The 20,742-nt window shown below is 46.4% G+C and overlaps 1 protein-coding gene across 1 annotated transcript in view; it reads left to right on the forward strand.

The window, feature by feature from the left end:
* The window catches only part of FBXO16 (F-box protein 16), a gene marked incomplete at its 3' end in the record, with an annotated part of 36,343 nt that extends 27,374 nt beyond the window's left edge, over nucleotides 1-8,969 (forward strand). The window contains exons 6-7 of the mRNA XM_023515595.1: nucleotides 902-1,010; nucleotides 8,961-8,969. Of these exons, the coding sequence (XP_023371363.1) occupies nucleotides 902-1,010; nucleotides 8,961-8,969 (118 nt within the window). The remainder of the gene's footprint in view (nucleotides 1-901; nucleotides 1,011-8,960) is intronic.
* Between the last annotated feature and the right edge of the window lie 11,773 nt (nucleotides 8,970-20,742).

Below are 20,742 nucleotides of genomic sequence, written 5' to 3' on the forward strand. Positions count from 1 at the left end.
CCTGTAATCCAGCACTCTGGGAGGCCAAGGTGGGTAGATTGCCTGAGCTCAGGAGTTCGAGACCCGTCTGAGCCAGAGCAAGACTTCATCTCAAAGAAAATAGCCAACACTGTGGCAGGCGCCTATAGTCCCAGATACTTGGGAGGCTGAGGCAAAAGAATCGCTTAAGCCCAAGAGTTTGAGGTTGCTGTGAGCTGTGACACCATGGCACTCTACTGAGGGCAACAAAGTGAGACTCTGTCACAAAAATAAATAAATAAATTTGAAAAACAGTAAGATACATTTGGAGAGAATTCTAGCTTCTGGCCCATGTTCTTCCATATGGCCTGCTCCTGATCAGTTCACATGGAAATCCTACTTATAGGTAACCACTTTTCATTTTATGGTTTAATCCTTCCATTTAAAAAAGTACAAGCAAGGGTGGCGCCTGTGGTTCAAAGGAGTAGGGCACCAGCCCCATATACTGGAGGGCCAAACCCAGCCTCGGCCAAAAACTACAAAAAAAAAAAAAAAAAGGTACAAGCAAATATATAGTACATATATAAAATGTATATAGAAAGAGATTTTAATACCTCCTTTCTGAAATGAATACTAGTACACAATATATACCATTTTATCCGCCTTTCTTTTTCCATGTAACAGTATATCCTGGAGATCCCTCCGCAGTTGTATGTAAAAATATCCTGCCTTCCTTTTTACAGCTCATAGTGCTCCGTTATGAGGCCATGCCCGAGTTTATTCAACCAGCTCTCTATTGATAGACACTTGGCTTATTTCCAGTTCACTGGAGACAATCTTTTAAATCACGGGAGCAACAAAATCAAAGAGGCCATTAGCAGTGCGAACCACCAACGTTTTAAAATGATAATTTATAATTTTCCCCTTGCTTTCCAATTTACAGAAGAAAGAAAAGAAATGAAATGACCCCAGATTTTAGCCGACAACCACATGAAAAGAGAAATAAATTGCAGGACAGATCGAGGCTAAGAAAAGCACAGTCACTGGTAAGTGTCACTCATAAAAGATTCACCACCGTCATGTTAATGACAATCACTAGATCTCCAATCCTATTTGAGAAATTGATTTTTTTTTTTTTTTTTGAGACAGAGTCTCAAGCTATTGCCCTGGGTACAGTGCCATGGCATCGCAGCTCACAGCAACCTCAAACTCTTGGGTTCAAGTGATTCTCTTGCCTCAGCCTCCTGAGCAGCTGGGACCACAGGCTCCTGCCACAACACCCAACTATTTTGTTGTTGTTGTTGCAGTTGTCATTAGCAGACTCAGGCCAGGTTTGAACCTACCAGCTTTAGTGCATGTGGCCAGCCCTACCAAATGAGCTATGGGCACTGCCTGAATGAATTTTTTTTTTTTGAGACAGAGCCTCAAGCTGTCCCCCTGGGTAGAGCACTATGGCATCACAGCTCACAGCAACCTCCAACTCTTAGGCTCAAGTGAGTCTTCGGCCTCAGCTTCCCAAGTAGCTGGGACCACAGGTGCCCGCTACAATGCCCGGCTATTTTTTGGTTGCAGTTGTCATTATTATTTGGCGAGCCCTAGCTGGATTCGAACCTGCCACCTTAGGTATATGTGGCTGGCGCCTTAGCCACTTGAGCCACAGGCCCAAGCCAATTTTTTTTTTTTTTTAATTAGAATCAAGTAGTGGTTTAAAATCCTGGTCTCTGACATACACTGACAAATGAGCCTTGTGAAGAAAATGCCCTTTCAATGCCTGTGGCTCAAAGGAGTAGGGCACTGCCCCATAGGCCGGAGGTGGCGGGTTCAAACCCAGCCCTGGCCAAAAACAGTAAAAAAAAAAAAAAAGAAAATGCCCTTTATTTAGTCTGAGCCTTTGTCTTCTCATCTATTTACAAAAAGAGTAGATGAACTGATGTGTATGAAACTGCTTTGAAAACTATACAATATAAAGGGAGTATTATTATTATCAGTTCTTTATTCTGCTGTGAGTCCTTTGGGGCAGGGGCAGGAGCTACCAGAAACTGCTTCCTCTGTAGGAGAAGGGTCCATGGACCTGAAAGGTAAGCTTATAGCTCTCCTGTTGCCAACAGAGCGTGATTATAAAAGTACGTTTGAACTGACTTGAGAAAAATGAATTAAGAACTTTTCTTCCCCTAATTAAAAAACAGAGAGGACTACCTAATAAAGTCAGTAATTGTGACGAGGGAACATTATCACTTCATAGCAGAGTTTCCCAAATTGTGGTTCTGAAGCCCTGTGGATCTCTTGGAGAGTCTTTGGCACAAAGCAGAATAAAAAAACTCGTTTAATGTAGTAAAGATTTAGGAAAGAGCTGAGGATACACATTCAAGGAAAATTAACATAAAATGGATGTCAATTGGGGGTGGAATAAGGATGTACTCATGAATAAATCATTTTTATGGCTCTGCTTTAGAGCTCTATTACATTCTGTTTAAATGTATTTTCAAGTGTTATGTTCCCTAAAAAGAGAGAGAGAGAGAGAGAGAGAGAGATGAGCTTCTTTAAATATGGCAGTCTGTATTCAGAGGGACCAATTTTGTTGGACTGGATGAGGCTTGTCATAGACCTGTGTACAGATGCCCAGCGGAATGGGGAAGCTTAGAGCAAAGCTGTAAAATTGTCAGCGAGACCATTAATCGAGACAAATAACTTTATGAAGCTTATTACACCGGCCATTACGGCGCTCTGCTGCCCGGTTTCTGGCCCCTGCTTAGCGGGGAATAAGAAGTCTAAGGGAGAACAGGGAATCTGAAGGACAGTAAAAGTTGATGGCAATGCCTGCTTACAAGTGATCAGGGCAGTCAAACATTTCTCCTACCTAAAAAACACAAAAACCAGTGGCCAACCGGAAGCTATCCCCAAGGGCTTTTGACATTAACCGTCTGCCCAACACTAGCAAGGCTTACTTAAGTTGAAATAGTCATTATAAATTTACAAGTTAAAAAGTCTTGCTAATTAAAGCTGAAAGGGGCTTGGCGCCTGTGGCTCAAGTAGCTAAGGCACCAGCCAGGTACACCTAAGGTGGCAGGTTCGAGTCCAGCCCGGGGCCGCCAAACAACAATGACGGCTGCAACCAAAAAATAACCGGGCGTTGTGGTGGGCACCTGTGGTCCCAGCTACTTGGGAGGCTGAGGCAGGAGACTCGCTTGAGCCCAGGAGTTGGAGGTTGCTGTGAGCTGTGATGCCATGGCACTCTACCCAGGGGACAGCTTGAGGCTCTCTCTCAAAAATAAATAAATAAATAAAGCTGAAAGGGAAACCGAGGTACATTAAGCAATGATACAGAACAATTACTTGTATTGTTGTTGTAAATATCCTAAGTATAGTCACCATGTATGTTTGGTAGTTTTGATACAAAGTGTAAGGCAGGGCAGCGCCTGTGGCTCAAAGGAGTAGAGCGCTGGTCCCATATACTGGAGGTGGCAGGTTCAAACACAGCCCGGGCCAAAAACAGCAAAAAAAAACAAAAAAACAAAAAAAAACAAAGTGTAAGGCATAATTAAATACCCAAAGAAAGTGTGACTGTGATCTTTGACTCATACCTGGATGTGTTTGGCTGTGACAAACCAGGCTGCTTGGAGACAATGCTGTGTGGCTACGGTCCCCTTTCCACAGGGTGACGGTTTGCCCTGCAAACTCTGCTATGAAGTGATGCAAGATGATTGTGAAAATGCTGGATATGAGACCCAGAAGAGGAGGAAATGGGTATTGAGGGAAATCCCCTTAGGGGACTAACAGAGAGCAGAGGGTAAAACTCAGGCAACTGCAGCCACAGAGGTGATCTGTCAGGGCAGACACAGCCCAAGTGTGATCCCAGTGCAGAAAATCTCGTATTCATTTCACAGAAAGTTCCCACCTCATTTAGACAGGTGTATGGAGGAAGATTTCAGGAGGGACTAGAGCAGTCCTGTTCAACCTTCCTAATGCGGCAGTGTGTTTTCATTGTTACAAAGGGGTCACGACCCACAGGTTGAGAACTGCTGGACTAGAGGAACAGGTGAGCAGGAGAAACTTAGGGAGCATCTTCTTCTTTTTTTTTTTTTAAGACAGTCTCACTTTGTCGCCCTGGGTAGAGTGCCGTGGCCTCATCTTAGCTCACTGAGCAACCTCAAACTCTTGAGCTAAAAGTGATCCGCTTGCCTCAGCCTCTCAAGCAGCTGGGACAACAGATGCTGCCCACCATGCCCAGCTAATTTTTCTATTTTGGGGCTTGGTGCCTGTGGCTCAAGAGGCTAAGGCACCAGCCATGTACACCTGAGCTGGCGGGTTCGAATCCAGCCTGGGCCCGCCAAACAACAATGATGGCTGCAACCAAAAAATAGCCAGGCATTGTGGTGGGCGCCTGTGGTCCCAGCTACTTGGGAGGCAGAGGCAGGAGACTTGCTTGAACCCAGGAGTTGGAGGTTGCTGTGAGTGTGATGCCACAGCACTCTACCCAGGGGGATAGCTTGAGGCTCTGTCTCAAAAAAAAAAAAAATTTTTTTTTTTTCGATTTTTGGTAGAGATGGGGTCTTGCTCTTGCTCAGGCTGGTCTCGAATTCATAAGCTCAAGTAATCCGCCTGTCTCAGCCTCCCAGAGTGCTAGGATTGCAGGTATGAGCCACTGCGGCCGACCAGGGAGCATCTTCTAAAGGCAAGGATAACAGTGTCACACCCCCACACCTAAGAGGTTATCTAAGACCTGAATATCTGGAGGCCTCTTGCTCTCATCAGAAAAAGGGGTGTGTGATGCATGAAGTCAGAGCTTTGTTAAATGGAAAGAACTGGAAGAAGAAAAATCATAGAGGAATGCAAAGAATATTACTTAGGCCATCACGCCAGGAATGTGACTGTCAGACCACGGAGACATCTCTTTTTGCCTAAGAATCTTCAGATATGAGTATTCTCAGGAAAATGGTTTTAAAACCACACATATTGCTGGCTCTGCCCCTGTAGCCCAGTGGTCAGGGTGCCTGCCACATGCATCCAGGTTGGCAGGTTAGAACCAGGTCCAAGTCTGCTAAACAACAGCGACAACTACAACAAAAAAATAGCTGGGTGTTGTGGGCACCTGTAGTCCCAGCTATTTGGGAGGCTGAGGCAAGAGAATTGCTTAAGCCCAAGAGTTTGAGGTTGCTGTGAGCTATGACGCTATAGTACTCTACTGAGGGTGACATAGTGAGACTCTGTCTCAAAACAACAACAACAAAAACTACACATATTGCTGTGAACATGTGATGTTTTCTGTTATTTAATAGGTTTGAGTTTTCAAAGCCCTTGGAAGAGTACCTAACTTCTTCCTCTTCTGCCTTTAGCTCTAAAGGAGACCCCAATATGTCATGATTTTCAGGACTAATGAATAAATAAATAAAAGAAATAGGACCCCAAGTGCTGCCTTAGTTACAACCTCTTAATCTAATCTTTTTGATGTGGATGATTGATGGAGATGGAGGGAGACAAATACTCTGTCTCAAAAATAAATAAATTTAGAAGATTAAAATCAAAATTCTATAAAGTTCAAGAAACCTCCATTGCTAACAGTTATGCTAATAAAATTCCATACAGAAAAAAGCAATTAAAAATATAAACATCACAGTGCAGTCAGATGCCATCCTCATTAACTTCAAAGATGTTTAATCTTATGTAAAGATTTTTCTTTTTAAATCTTAATAGCTCGAAATTCTGCGTAGGGAAGGAGGGAGCTGTCTCCTCCAGGAAGGATTTGATAAACTTGTGGGAAAGGATGAGACCCAGAGGGCAAGGATGTTAGCAGGCTCTAGACTTCAGAGGGCGGGGGAACCTGCTGGGCTGGAGATTAGAGTTTGTTGTTCCCGCTCCTGGAAGGGAAGGGGAGGAGGAGGAAAAGGAGAGGAGGCCAGACGCTGAGATGAGGCAGTGGAGAGGGGTTGAGACAGCATTAGTGATACTACCTGTTTCCACTGAATTTATTTGCTATTACTGGGATGGAAACACCTCCTTCCATCTCTATGGTAAATTCACCTCAATTTACACAGGGAAGCAAGATCTCAGACGGCAGCAAAGCCAAGAAAATGGGAACTCTTTGGGACAACTCACCAAAAAAAAGGAGGTGGGCTTTGGATTTCCTAGGCCCTGAAATTGGACTAAGAGGACCCAGCTAACATTTTGTTCCACTTGTTTTTTTCCCCTACTAAGTTAAGTATCAAAACAAATACCTTTTGTCTCACTGTGCATTTTTATGTGGGAGTTAGAAGTCCTCCCTTTTTAGGTCCCTGCTGTTTCAGATCATTCACCTAAATACAAGTAACTAAAGTCTTTAATTGCCTGCTTACTCTAATTGCCTTAGATTAGCCCTTATCTTTTCCCATGCTCTGCTAATTCCAGCCTCTGAAATTACCTTCGGGTAACTTCACTTTACAAGGATAACCTGATTTTGTTAAATGCTTCCTTAAGCTTTCTCACTTTTTTTTTTCCTCCCTGGGTCAAAAGAGGGGAAAAAAGGAATTTACTCTAAAGTGATTCCTGGATCACGTTGTGGAAAGAACAGTGGCTTAAGAATCAGGAAACCTCGTGTCTAATTTCACCGTATTATTAGCCACTAGTCATTCAACCTCCTGGAGTTTTTGTTTTCCCATTTATAAAATAAGAATGTGAGGCTCGGCTCTCGGCTCTCGTACCTCAGTGGCTAGGGCACTGGCCACATGCACCAGGGCTGGTGGGTTCAAACCCGGCCAGGGCCTGTTAAACAATAATAACAAAAAAATAGCTGGACATTGTGGCACCTGTAGTCCCAGCTACTTGGGAGGCTGAGGCAAGAGAACTGCTTAAGCCCAAGAGTTGGAGGTTGCTGTGAGCTGTGATGCCACGGCACTCTACCCAGGGTGAGACTCTTTCTCAAAAAAAAAAAAAAAAAGAAAGAAAAAGAGAAATTTAAAAAAAATAGCCATGTTGTGGCAGGGGCCTATAATCCCAGCTACTTGGGAGGCTGAGGCAAGAGAATTGCTTAAGCCTAAGAGTTTGAGGTTGCTGTGAGCTGTGATGTTATAGCACTCTACCGAAGGTAACAAAGTGAGACTCTGTCTCCAAACAAACAAACAAACAAACAAACAAAACAGTGCAACTTTGAGTAAGTTACTTAATCTCTCTAAGCCTCAGTTTCTTCATCTGTAAAATGGGAATAATGACACCTACCGGCAGGATTGTTGGCAGGACTAAATATGAGGTATTTATCGAGTACTTAGAAATTCTATGTTTCTGTTCTCCCCCATTTGATATCATCTTATTTTTGCTGCCTAAGGGCACAGACGGGGACTTAAATAGCCTAGGTTCAATGCCCAATATACCGCTATTTTAATAGCTTGGTGATTTTGGCTAAGTCGTTTAACCCTGCTGAGGCACTGTTGCATTATCTGTAAAATGGAGTAAGTACATGGCGTTGCCCATAGCTCAGTGGGTTAGGGTGCCGGCCACGTACACCGAGGCTGGCAGGTTCAAACCTGACCCGGGCCAGCTCAAACAACAATGAGAACTGCAACAAAAATAGCCGGGCATTGTGGTGGGTGCCTATAGTCCCAGCTACTTGGGAGGCTGAGGCAAGAGAATCACTTAAGCCCAAGAGTTGGAGGTTGCTGTGAGCTGTGAGGCCATGACACTCTACTGAGGGCAACATAGTCTCAAAAAAAAAAAAAGGGAGTTAAGTAGAGCGGTTAGCACAGAACCTATCTCACAGAAAGCATTCAGTAGTAAATGATAGGTAGCAATGATAATAGCAGTACTGGCTGCAGTAAAAACCATACTAAATTATCACCTGGGACCACAAGGAAAGATGAGAGAAATAGCTCTCAGAGAGGTGGGGGGGATGCCCCAGGTGGCCCTGAGTCACTGGCAGGAGGCTCCAACCTGTGAAACAAGATTCTCCTTCTCACTTTTACCTGACCTTTCTAGGTTTTCTTTTCTTTTTCTTACAGTTTCCACTGTATAAGCAATGGCTGCATCAATGGCTATAAGAAATATAAGCTTGAGTATTTCCTTGCTCCGTAGAGTCTGGTTGTGTGCAGCTCACACACGTGTCCTCCTCACAGTACAGTGTCTTATTGCGCCCTCCCAAATTGCAGAGTTCACATGCGGTGAACTCTGTGCCATGAATTCTCTGCTCCGTGCTCACCACTGCTTAAGAACCATAATCTTGGCTGTTGGTAATTTTTTGACACCTAAGGGAAGAAAAGGTCTGCTTGCTAAGAATCCTTGGGGCAAAACTAGTTCTCAGAAGGGAACACTCCTTAGAGCAGGGGTCCTCAAACTTTTTAAACAGGGGGCTAGTTCATTGTCCCTCAGACCATTGGAGGGCTGGACTGCGGGCCCCAGGACGAGTCAGGTGCTAAGCAGGACCGGCAGCGGCGGCAAAAAACACCCGGCAGGCCAGATAAATGTCCTAGGCAGGCCGCATGTGACCGGCATAGTTTGAGGACGCCTACCTTAGAGTCTCTGCATTTCTCATTTGCCTCTAAGAGAGCTTACTTAGATCACCTGTTCCATCTGTCACCTCTAGTTTTTTTTTCTTTTTTGAGACAGTCTCATTATGTCACCTTCAGTAGAGTACTGTGATGTCAAAGCTCACAGCAACTTCAAACTTTTGGGCTTAAGTGATTCTCTTGCCTTGGCCTCCCCAATAGCTGGGACTATAGGCACCTCCACAACACCCAGCTATTTTTTTGTTGTAATTGTCATTGTTGTTTAGCAGCCCCAGGCTGAGCTTGAACCTGCCAGCTCCAGTGTATGTGGCCAATGCCCTAACCACTGAGCTACGGGCGCTGAACCATGCCACCTCTAGTTTTATCAGGCTATACATAATGAATTACCCTGGCATCTCCAACTGGAATGATTCTACCTGCTTCTCATTCACTGAACATTTTACACGAGTGCCAAATGCTGATTTTTTAAAAAAATTTTTTTGTAGAGACAGAGTCTTATTTTATTGCCCTGGGTAGAGTGCTGTGGTGTCACAGCTCACAGCAACCTCCAGCTCTTGGGCTTAGGCGATTCTCTGGCCTCAGCCTCCCGAGTAGCTGGGACTACAGGTGCCCAACACAACGCCCAGCTATTTTTTTGTTGCAGTTCAGCCGGGGCCAGCTTTGAACCTGCCACCCTTGGTATATGGGGCCATTACCCTACCCACTGAGCCACAGGCATCACCCAGCGATTTGTTTTTATTTGAAGATAAAATACTTAACACAAATTAGCTTTCAGGATCTACCAAAGAGAACTATGTTTGTGAATTATATGATATTATTATATACGTATTAGATATGATCTGTTTTTTGTTTGTTTGTTTTTTCCAGACAGAGTCTCACTCTGTGCCCTGAGTAGAGTGCTGTGGCGTCATAGCTCATAGCAACTGCAAACTCTTGGGCTCAAGCATTTCTCTTGACTCAGCCTCCGGGGTAGCTGGGATTACAGGTACCAGCCACAACGCCCAGCTATATATTCTATTTTTAGTAAAGATGGGGTTTCCCTCTTGCTCAGGCTGGTCTTAAACTCCTGAGCTCCAGGGATCTCCTGCCTTGGCCTCCCAGAATGCTGAGATTACAGGCATGAGCCAACACGCCCAGCCTAGATATGATGTTTTAATCATTGTTACAACTGGGGTTTTAAATATAAATGTATGTATGTAGCACGTGTGTGTGTCACATTTAGTGATATGGTATTTCACTGCAAACTGCACTAGAAGCCAATTTTCAAAGACATAGATGTTTTGAAATGTAAGTTCACAGTCATTACTAACAAACGATTGTTCGGACCTTAGAGTCTACGAATGCTTTGCAACACATCCCTGCCTCGTTTCACCTACTTGGGTGGCTGTATGTGGTCACAGTCTTGGATTAAAATGTTAAAACCTTGGCTGAAGTTGCTTCAGTCTTCCTCTGCAGCTGAAAGTATTACCCCAAGGTTACTGACAAGATAAGCCAAGAACAAAGACAGGCCCACGGCTTCTTTAGAGCTGTGTTGATTGCTTGTTCCTAACACTTTGCCTCTATTTGGGGCAGAAGCAAAACAAGCTAAAGGACAAGGGACACCCTTGGAGCTTTCTGGGCTCCTAGGCAGATGGGTGACAGTAAGGGTCCCGCTTACAGAAGCTCTAGATGAAAGCATCCGTGAAGCGGCTCCACCTTGGGATTAAGGGTCCAACTGGATAAAGTTAGACTAGCAGTCACCCCTCTTAGACCCTCCTCCCAGAAGGACGTCCCTCTGGGCGGGGTCCCCTCTGCCATCCGCAGCCATCTCTCCATAGTCTGAGCCTTTTTTTCCACCCATGGCCTCTGACTCACTGCTCAGCCCTCAGCCTGTGCCTGTGGCTATTTACAGGGGTCTGTCTAGACCAGCCATTCTCAACCTGCGGGTTGCAACCCACAGGAACTGTATTAAAGGGCTGAGGCATTAGGAAGGTCGAAAACCACTGGTCTAGACTGTGTTTACATGATTAGAACACAAAACTTCTGATTTTATCATTTCCAAACACGATTATCCATATTTATGTATAACATTACCTGCAGCAACACCCCTCAACCGGGAGTCATAATAAACTATTGAGGGATAGATTTTTTAAAAAGACAGTGTTGGGGCCTGGCTTGGTGGGTCACACTTGTAATCTCAGCACTTTAGGAGATCATCGTGAGAGAATCGCTTGAGCCCAGGAGTTCAATAATGCATCTCTATAAAAAATTATTAAAAATCAGCTGGGCGTGGTGGTGTGTACCTGTAGTCCCAGCTACTTAGAAAGCTGAAGCGGGAGGGTCACTTGAGCCCAGGAGTTGGAGGCTGCACAGTGAGCTATGATTGTGCCACTGCACTCAAAGAATAAAAACAAGAAAAGAAGTGATGGGTGACAATCCTTACAAAATGAGGATTGTCACCTACTTTACTTTTCTTTCCCACACCATAGGCTTGTTAGAAAGATGAATGAAATAACAAATAAGTCTCTTAGTACAATGCCTTAGTACAATTACTGCTGTGGGTGGCAGTGTTCCTGCAAGAGCCGCTGGCATACAGCAGCTATCATTGTTGTTACAATGTTTATCTATTTTCCATATCTACATACGAGGTAGTAGAACCCAATCTGTTCTCTTAACAGACCCATGGGTTTATCCAGTGATATTGTTCACATCAGTGGGTCATTTGCAAATGTCTGCAAATAACGTGACTGGAGAACAAAGAAATAACAACTAAATCAGGCCTGTAGTGGTGGCTCATGCCTGTAACTGTGGTACTCTGAAACTCGTAGTAGCTCAGGAGTTTGAGACTAACCCCAGCAAGAGCAAGACCCCAGAGCTACTAAAAATAGAAAAATTAGAGGCAGGAGGATGGCTTGAGCACAGAGGTTTGAAGTTGCAGTGAGCTATGATCACACTACTTTCCTCCAGCCCAGGCAACAGCAACACAGTGAGACCATGTTTTTTAAAAGACTAAAAACAAGCCAGACACAGTGATGGTGGCTCACGCCTACAACTCCAGCACTCAGGAGGCCTGAGCTCACAAGTTCAAGACCAGCCTGAGCTAGAGTGAGACCGCCATCTCTAAAAATAGCCAGGCGTTGTGGCGGGCACCTGTAGTCCCAGGTCCTTGGGAAGCTGAGGCAAGAAAATCACTCAAGCCCAAGAGTTTGAGGTTGCTGTGAGCTGTGACACTACAGCACTCTACCGAGGGTGACAAAGTGAAACTGTCTCAAAAAAAAAAGAAAGAAAGAAAGAAAGAAAACCCTTGCTAAGCCCTAAAACTGGTAAAGAAGAAATTTCTGATTATCATTTCAACCATATAGATGCTATAGACCAAGATCTAGGACTGTAAGATATTTATTTGTTTGTTTATTTATTTTTTGAGACAAGAGTCTCACTCTGTTTCCCAGGCAAGAGTGCTGTGGCATCAGCCTAGTTCACAGCAACCTCAAACTCCTGGGCTCAAGTGATTCTCCTGCCCCAGCCTCCCAAGTATCCAGGACTACAGGCACACACTATAGCATCGGTTTTTCTGTTTTTAACAGAGACAAGGTTTCGCTCTTGCTCAGGCTGGTCTTGACCTCCTGAGCTCAAGGGATGCCCCTGCCTTGGCCTCCCAGAGTGCTAGAATTATAGGCTACAGCCACCATACCTGGCCTCAATCTATAAGATTTTTACCCTTTTATATAACATCCCCATGTTTTCCCCTTAAATCTTATCTTTTCTCTTATAATGACAGACAGCAAAGTCTTAAATTGAAAAGCTTGTTTTCTGAGACAACAAGGAAGGGTGGCCATAAGGAGACCACCCTCCCTGGGGCTGATCTGAAGGGGAGAGAATCCCCACAGTCTGAGTAGGTGGTGACAACTACCAAGAGGACGGGAGGGCAAAGGGAGGCCCTGCGACACGCCACAGTGTAGAAAGGAGGGTTGCGAGGAGCCTGCCCGGGCCTGTGAACCGCCTGGGGACTCAGGAGAAAGGGGTTCCTCAAATGCAGTGACAGATGAGTGTTGCACAGTAATAGGATTAAATTGGAAACTGTTACAGGTGAGATGTGACTAGCCCATTCTTGTATGTCAGAGAGCTAGACTTTTTCTTCCTTCAACAGGTATTATTTTGTCCTCATTGTTAGAAAAAGAGCACAAAGGAACATTCCTCCTGACTCTACAGGGCTCTTAAAACAACAGGGAACATTTCAAAGGAGGGAAGATTCTTTACTCCATCTCCTCCCCCTTCTACTTGCTACCTACTTGCCTACCTAAACTTGCTACTTTAACCCCAGTTTTGCCCACTCTTTCCTAGAAAAATCAACAGACATGTCTGGATCTTCTGTAGACAGGCACCCGTCTATTCAAGGCAGTATAAGATTCCAGCTTTGCTCACAGAGGGCTTGCAGTCTCAACAGAAGACAAAGAATTGCACTCAGAAATGAAAACATAGCACATGGCGCCAGCCACATATACCAAGGCTGGTGGGTTCAAACCCAGCCCGGGCCTGCTAAACAACAATGACGACCGCAAGAGAAAATAACCGGGCCTTGTGGTGGTAGTCCCAGCTACTTGGGGGGCTGAGGCAAGAGAGAAGAGCTTAAACCCAAGAGTTGGAGGTTGCTGCGAGCTATGTTGCCACAGCAGTCAATCAAGGGTGACATAGTGAGACTCTGGCTTAAAAAAAAAAAAAAGAAAGAAATTAAAACAAGAGCCTACGTTCACCGTTAAGTCACGGGGCCCAGTAACAATGGCTTCAAGAATCCAGGCACTGTAGAAATTCCTGAGGATCAAGACATGCAAGCTTCTTGGACAAGAAGGGCCTTGAGGGACGGGTTAGACCCAAGGGAGGACCATAAAGCACAGAGCAGGCAGGTGTGGGTGTCCTTGTGATTCAATGGGGGACTGCATCACCCGGAGAAGAAGACAAGAGAGTCGTGACTGGCTGATGCCATCTCTGAACCCATGAAAGTCTAAAGTAGGGTTTTCCAGATTGGTAGAACCCTGGGTATGGCAGACATACCTGATGGCATTAGAGGCATGTGTCAAGTGATCCAATAGGACTCCCACGTCTGCCAGCTAAGTATGGGGTTACAGGGGGCATTGTGCTCAGGGGAGGGCACAGTATCTGTGTTCTGCCAAAACCTCCTGAACCCTCTTAGATCTCTCTTGGCACAGTTGGAAGCAGAAGGGCAGACTTTAAAGAGTACATCGCTGTCTCTCTCCCTCCATGCTCAGCTCAGATGATTTCTTTCTCTTCCTCTCTCTGTTCTTTTCCCCTTTTCTGCTCATGGCCAGATGCTGAGGAGAAACCCTTTCCCACCGTGAGTTTTGGTTGGAATGTCAACCTGTGACGTTGCATGCATGTGCGAATGAGGAGACTGTAAAACGTGGGACCCAACCCAGTGGTCTGAGAATCCCAGGTCTCCAGAACCAGCTGGGACACTCTGTAGCTGTGTGAACTTGGTCTGGACGTGAACAAACGGAGCTTGTCGAATCTTCCTGCCTGCCTCAGATGATTTTCTTGAGGTTCAAATGAAATAATAATGTTTCTGAGAACACTCTGGAGACAAAAGAACTTATTTGTAGCTCAAAGTAGAGAATGCCTGGGGGTACAGGGGAGGGAAACTGGGAAGTCTCAATAAATAGCCCTGTGGTTCTATAAAATTGTTTCAGATCATGAAAACCAGTTTGACTAGACAACTTCCTTTGCTGTCTGAGTTACGTGTCACTCTGATGATTCTTTTTCCTCCCTAGATGTCCCTAAGTTCCAGCTCTGCCCTAAAAGTTCCAGCTCATGGCGCCTGGCCTGTTCCTCCTCAGTCAGCGAGACTCCCAGATGCAGCTGAGATGTTCACGTGGCATCTTCAGAGACACTCGGGACTTCAAGCATCATCCTTCCAGGCTGCGGAGCCCAAGCTGGCTTAAGGACACGGTAGGACTTGTACAGAGAAGACAGGTGCTCTGTGCAGTGGGACTGATTTTACCTGCCCCTCTGTTAGATCCTCTTTCAGTTTCAGTACTTTAGGGTGCACATGAGTCCTATGGCATTGCAGTAAAAAAGAATTTATGGCATTAACACTGACAAACTTAGAAACTTAGAGACATGTTGACGGGTACCACAGGGTTGAGGACAGGACAGAGGATGGCGCCAGTGGTAGCATCGGGTACATGAGGTAGGTCCCAGGAAGACACGGTCAGCACCTCCCCAAGGCTGCATGAGCAGTTCAGTGAAGGGGGCTGTCTGCCATCGTGTCTCAGTTTGCCAGGGTCGCACCACAGACTGGGGGGCTTCAGCAGCAGGTGTTTATCTTGCACAGTCCTGGAGCTGGAAGCCCAAGATCAAGGTGTCAGCAGGGCCGGTTTCTCCTGAAGCCTCTCTCCTTGGCTTGCAGCCATCTCCTCCCTGTGTCCTCATGTGTCTGTCCCTCGGTGCATGTCTGTGTCCTAACTGCTTCTTATAGGGACACCATGCATCCTGATTAGGGCCATCTAATGGCCTCATTTCACCCTAATCACCTCCTGAAGACCCTATCTCTGAATACAGTCACCCCGAGGTACTGGGGGTCAGGGCTTCATCGTATGAATTTGCCAGGCACACCATTCAGCCCCTAACACACGCTGTAGGCAGGGTGAGAGAATCACAGGTGAAGCACAGGAACTAGCAACAGCAAAACCCTCTATCATCTCGAAGAAGCAAAGGAGAGGGAGGAATTCCTGGAATCCAGCGAGGGCTGCAGCCACAGGGCAGGGGCTGCCCACTAGGATGTGTGCTGTGTGGCCACCCGAGGAACATGGTCACTGTCAAAATCAACAGCTCTTCCCTCTGGAAGTCAGAGGAGTCCAGGGGTACAGCTCTGAGGTGTCAGCCTGCCAAGGCAGAGACAGAGCTGACAAGTGTGGTCCGTGGGTCTGGGGGAGTCCTAGGATATAAGAGGGACGCCCGAGAATGACCAGAGCAAGGGAGGAAAAGCACCCGTTTCCAGAGGAAGGATTGAAACTGATGTTCAAGCAAAGGAAATGGGCTTTACAGAGTTCCTGGGAAACAGAAATGTCACTTAACTGCAAAAATATCAGACATCCATTCTAAACCAGACCATCTACTCATGTAACCATTTCAGCATGCCAGTAGTTGCCATTGTATGATACTTAACTTGTCTAGATAACAGAATGATAGAAAAACATCTGCCAACCTTGTAAAGTTGAGCACTTATTTTCTTGTGCTGTATACTGCATGTATATTTTTTGAATGGTTTAAAACAGTGGCCTGGAGACCAAGGCAGGTGCATTGCCTGAGCTCACAGGTTTGAGACCAGCCTGAGCCAGAGTGAGACCCACCTCTCAAAGCAGCCGGGTGTTGTGGCGGGTACCTATAGTCCCAGCTACTTGGGAGGTTGAGGCAAGAGAATCGCTTAAGCCCAAGAGTTTGAGGGGGCTGTAAGATATGATGCCATGGCACTCTACCAAGGGGGACAAAGTGAGAGTCTGTCTCAAAAAATAAAATAAAATAGTGGCCTGGTAGGATGGCCCAAGACACAGCAGTTTGGATACCCAAATGATGGATGGGGACAAAATATGACCAACTTACAGCTGATTCATTTGAAGCTAACACATGCCCCCTGCATTGAGACCTTGTGTTCTTCTAATGGGCAAAGAAGAGGCTATGGAAAAGGTTTCCTTGTTCTAGAGCCTGAGCCCTCACAGTCAGCCCCCAGGACCCAGGGACAGATTTATCACCTGGGGTAGCCTGCAACTCCATGTGTCTGCCCCTTGATTGTGTCCGGAACCAATCACGGTCATGGACAGATATTTGAATGGGCCAGACTAGAGTCTTCCCCTGGCCCCTTCTGGAATAAACCAGGCTCTTCTGGGGCAAGGACACACCAAGAGAAAGAGGCCCCCTCCCTGTCAGCGGCTATGTCCTGTTTTAAGCTGTATGTGGGTTATCCATTCATGTGTACCAAACAAGTTATCATGTGCCAAACAAGTTATTTTTCGGGCGGTGCCTGTGGCTCAAAGGAGGAGGGCGCCAACCCCAGGTGCCGGAGGTAGTAGGTTCAAACCCAGCCCTGGCCAAAAACTGCAAAAAAAAAAAAAGTTTCTCATCAGTCTGCAGCTTGGCCAGTGCTCTGTGGGGAGGGCTCCAGGGACACAGCTGGCAAGCTGGTGCTGGGCATTCAGCCAAGGCTGAAGGTGGGGGCCTCTGCTCCTCTCTGTGGGCCTGGGTGTGATGGACAAGTTTCCTGAGACAGCCAGGTGGAATCTGAGTCACCTGTGATGTCCTAGCCTTGGCTCTCCTAGTGTCTCTTCCAGCACCCCCAGTGGGTGAATTTCAAGCCAAGGGAACACAGACTTGAGACAATTGCAAGATTCTGGAAGAACATTTGTGACGGAAAATATTTTTGTGACCATTTTGGAATAGACACTACGCTGGATAGTTCCTAGGATGACCCTTACCTGCCCGCAGGTCATAACATGGGGATATGAGGTTGACATATCTCCATTGTAATAATTCATATAGATAACTGTCACTGATATTTATTCATTCAGCAAAACTTTATAGAACACCTACTGTGTGCCAGTCTTCACACCAGGCTGTGGGAATATAGGTATAAAAGAGAATATAGATATGAAAAAAACACGGTTCTTGGCTTCAACGAGCCTGTCACTGTGAAGAAGACAGAATGGCCAGTCTAATAGAGCGCTGGCTAGGGCAGCACCTGTGGCTCAGTGGGTAAGGCGCCAGCCCCATATACCGAGTGTGGTGGGTTCAAACCCGGCCCTGGCCATATTGCAACAACAACAACAAAAATAGCTGGGCGTCGTGGCAGGTGTCTGTAGTCCCAGCTATTCAGGAGGCTGAGGTAAGAGAATTATCTAAGCCCAGGAGTTGGAGGTTGCTGTGAGCTGTGACACCATGGCACTCTACCGAGGTTGATAAAGTGAGACTCTGTCTCTATTTAAAAAAAAAATAGAGTGCTGGCTTCAGGAGCACGAGCCAGCCAAGCATGGTGGCTCATGCCAATAAGTCTAGCACCTTGGAAAGCCAACACAGAAGGATCACTTGAGACCAACCAACCTGGACCACATAGTAGGATCCACATCTCTAAAAAAGTTTGTTATTTTTTTGAGACAGAGTCTCAAGCTGTCACCCTGGATAGAGTGCTCTGGCATCATAACACACAGCAACCTCCAACTCAGCCTCAAGTGATCCTCTTGCCTCAGTTTTTCTATTTTTAGTGGAGATGGGGGTCTCACTTCTGCTCAGGCTGATCTCGAACTTGTGAGCTCAAGCAATCCACCTTTCTCAGCCTCCCAGAATGCTAGGATTATAGGTGTGAGCCACCATGCCCGGCCCTAAAAAAGTTTTTAAAAACTAAGCCAGGAGTGGTGGCTCATGCCTGTAATCCCAGCACTCTGGAGGTCAAGACAGAGGATCACTTAAATTCAGGGATTCAAGACCAGACTCAAGAGTGAGACCCCATCTCTATCAAAAAAAGAAAAAAATTAGCCAGGAATGGTGGCACACACCTGTAGTCCCAGTTACTAGGAAGGCTGAAGCCAGAGAATCACTTGAGCCCTAGAATTTGAGGTTGCAGTGAGCTATAATGGCACCACTGTACCACTCTAGCCTTGGGCAACAGAGCAAGACCCTGTCTCCAAAAAAACACAGAAGCGGGCGGCGCCTGTGGCTCAGTGAGTACAGCACCGGCCCCATATACTGAGGGTGGCGGGTTCAAACCCAGCCCCAGCCAAACTGCAACCAAAAAAACACAGAAGGAACAAATAAGCCACTCAGAGGAGCATCCAAGCAGAAACCCAGGATAAGTCCTAGTTAGTAAGTAGGAGGGGACCAGTCCAGAGAGAGGACTGAGCCAGAGGGAGATCCCACCTCTAAAAATAGAGTGTTGTTGAATAAGATATGCAGAAACCTAATGCAAAACCAGGGTGGGGAAGCTCCTGGACCCCTAGAACCTTCCTGGGCTTTAGCACCACAAGACCCACACCTGTGGAAGCCTCCGGTCACCATGAGTGATCCTTGGGACTGCGCACAGCCTAGAAGAGCAAGACTGGGGTGTGGCGGGGCTGGAGAGAGGGAACACTGGCAAAGCAGCCGGAGCCTGAAGGGAAGCCAAGCCACACGAAAGAGCTAAGACTTTATCTCAGCAGCAGTTGGGCAATCGCAGGACTGTGAAAAGGAGAGTCACCTGCTAGGACTTGCCATCAGAGAGAGCTCTGCAGGATTAAGAAGAGGACAGCACTGTCGACCACTCAGGGAGGCACTGCAGCTTTCCAGGGGAGAGGTGGTGGTGATTTGGAGTGGAGAGAGCGAGAAAGACATAGAATATCTTTAAGATAGAGGAGCTGAGAAATTCAGAGGTGGGCGGTGACAGAGCAGAAATCCAGAATGATTCCCAGTTTTCTGGCTTGGGCAACTGGAAAGAATCTTGGAAGTAATTAGGAAGGTTTGGAAATTCCTTCCCCATAGAGCCTACACCAGAATGCCAACAAAGCGGCATTCTCCTCCCATACAGCTCTTGCCGACCTGCACAAAATCCCAGTCACTATGCAGCTGACCCAGGAGAGCTGTGAGACTTGCGGCAACTTAGGACAAGAAGGAGGTTTGGAGGATGAGGGAGAAGGTGAAAGGTATTTATTAAACTAGATACTTCCTAATTTTTTCTCTTAGAGATGGTCTCGCTTTGGCACCCAGGCTAAAGTGCAGTGGTACTGAAGCCTCAAATTCCTGGGTTCAAGCGATTCTCCTGCCTCAGCCTCCTGAGTTATTGGGACTACAGGCACATTGTAACATGCCCAACTAATTAAAAAGAATTGTGAGAGACAGGGTCTCTTTATATTGCCCAGGCTGGACTTAACACCTGGCCTCAAGTGATCCTCTCACCTTGGCCTCCCAATATACTGGGGTTACAAACATGAGCCACTGTGTCTGTCCTCTAAACTATTTTTATAGTTGATATTATTTAATTGAGTGGGTGGGTAGGTAGGTACCTCATTTTATAGGTGTAGAATTCAGGATAAAGTAACGTGCGGGAAGTGGCCATAGCTACAAAGTAGAACTGAGATTTTAGCCTGGGTGTGTTTGACTCCAAAGAACTGCTCTTTTGGCAGGGCGAGGAGGTTCACACCTGTAATCTTAGCACTCCGGGATGCTGAGGTGGGTGAATTGCCTGAACTAACAGGTTTGAGACCAGCCTGAGCCAGAGTGAGACCCCCATCTCTAAAAAAAAAAAAAAAGCTGGGCATTGTGGCGGGCGCCTATAGTCCCAGCTACTTGGGAGGCTGAGGCAAGAGGATCGCTTGAGCCCAAGAGTTTCTTCACATCTACATCCATGGCTTGGTTCCATCTTCATTCAGTGTTTTTGCTGAAAGAGGGTCTTCCTAGGAGGAGAGGTTGGCACTCGTAGAGGAGGAGGCCTCCCCAGGGACAGGAGTGTCACCCCTCAGCGTTCTAAGAGGCTGGCTAAAGGCTACTTCCAGAAGGCAGGGATTGCACGGGAGTTTCTTAGTCCTTTATAACCTGTCCCTGTGCTTAATATATATTTGCAAGACTTTAAAACCAGAGGACCTATATAATTATCTTTGTAGACATCTGGGACAGGGGACGCTATGGGTCCCTGCCAATAGCCAGTTTAGAGAAGTGGTCGGATGAAACTAGATAGGGAGCTATAGAAAGGGCAAGCCAGGGAAGAAAAGAAAGCAGAGGAGTTCCAAGGGGCTCCCTCCAAAGGGCTCAGGAGCCTGACAACTAGACCGAATGGCCTACAGGAGACTGGCTCTCCCAGGGCCAGACCAGCTGGAGCTACAGCTATTTAAAAAAAAAAAAGTGGGCTTGGCACCCATAGCTCAGTGGGTAGGGTGTCAGCCACATACACAGAGGCTGGCAGGTTCAAACCCAGCCCAGGCCTGCTAAACAATGACAACTACAACAACAAAGTAGCGGGGTGGGACGGCACCTGTGGGTCAGTGGATAGGGCACTGGACCCATATACTGAGGGTGGCAGGTTTGAACCCGGTCCTGGCCAAACTGCAACAAAAAATAGCCAGGAGTTGTGGTGGGCACCTGTAGTCCCAGCTACTTGGGAGGCTGAGGCAAGAGAATCGCCTAAGCCTAAAAGCTGGAGGTTGCTGTGAGCTGTGATGCTACAGCACTCTACCCAGGGCAGCAAAGTGAAATAAAATAAAATAAAAAGTGCCATCCTGAGCTATTTCTGACCATCCAGGTTTACATGTTGATGTAAATTTTTATGTATCTCTCCTTCGAAGCCCTGATCCTTCTGTTTTCATGCTGT

Source organism: Otolemur garnettii, unplaced genomic scaffold (assembly GCF_000181295.1).
Source record: "Otolemur garnettii isolate 467f Iridium unplaced genomic scaffold, OtoGar3 scaffold00074, whole genome shotgun sequence".
Classification (NCBI taxonomy): domain Eukaryota; kingdom Metazoa; phylum Chordata; class Mammalia; order Primates; family Galagidae; genus Otolemur; species Otolemur garnettii.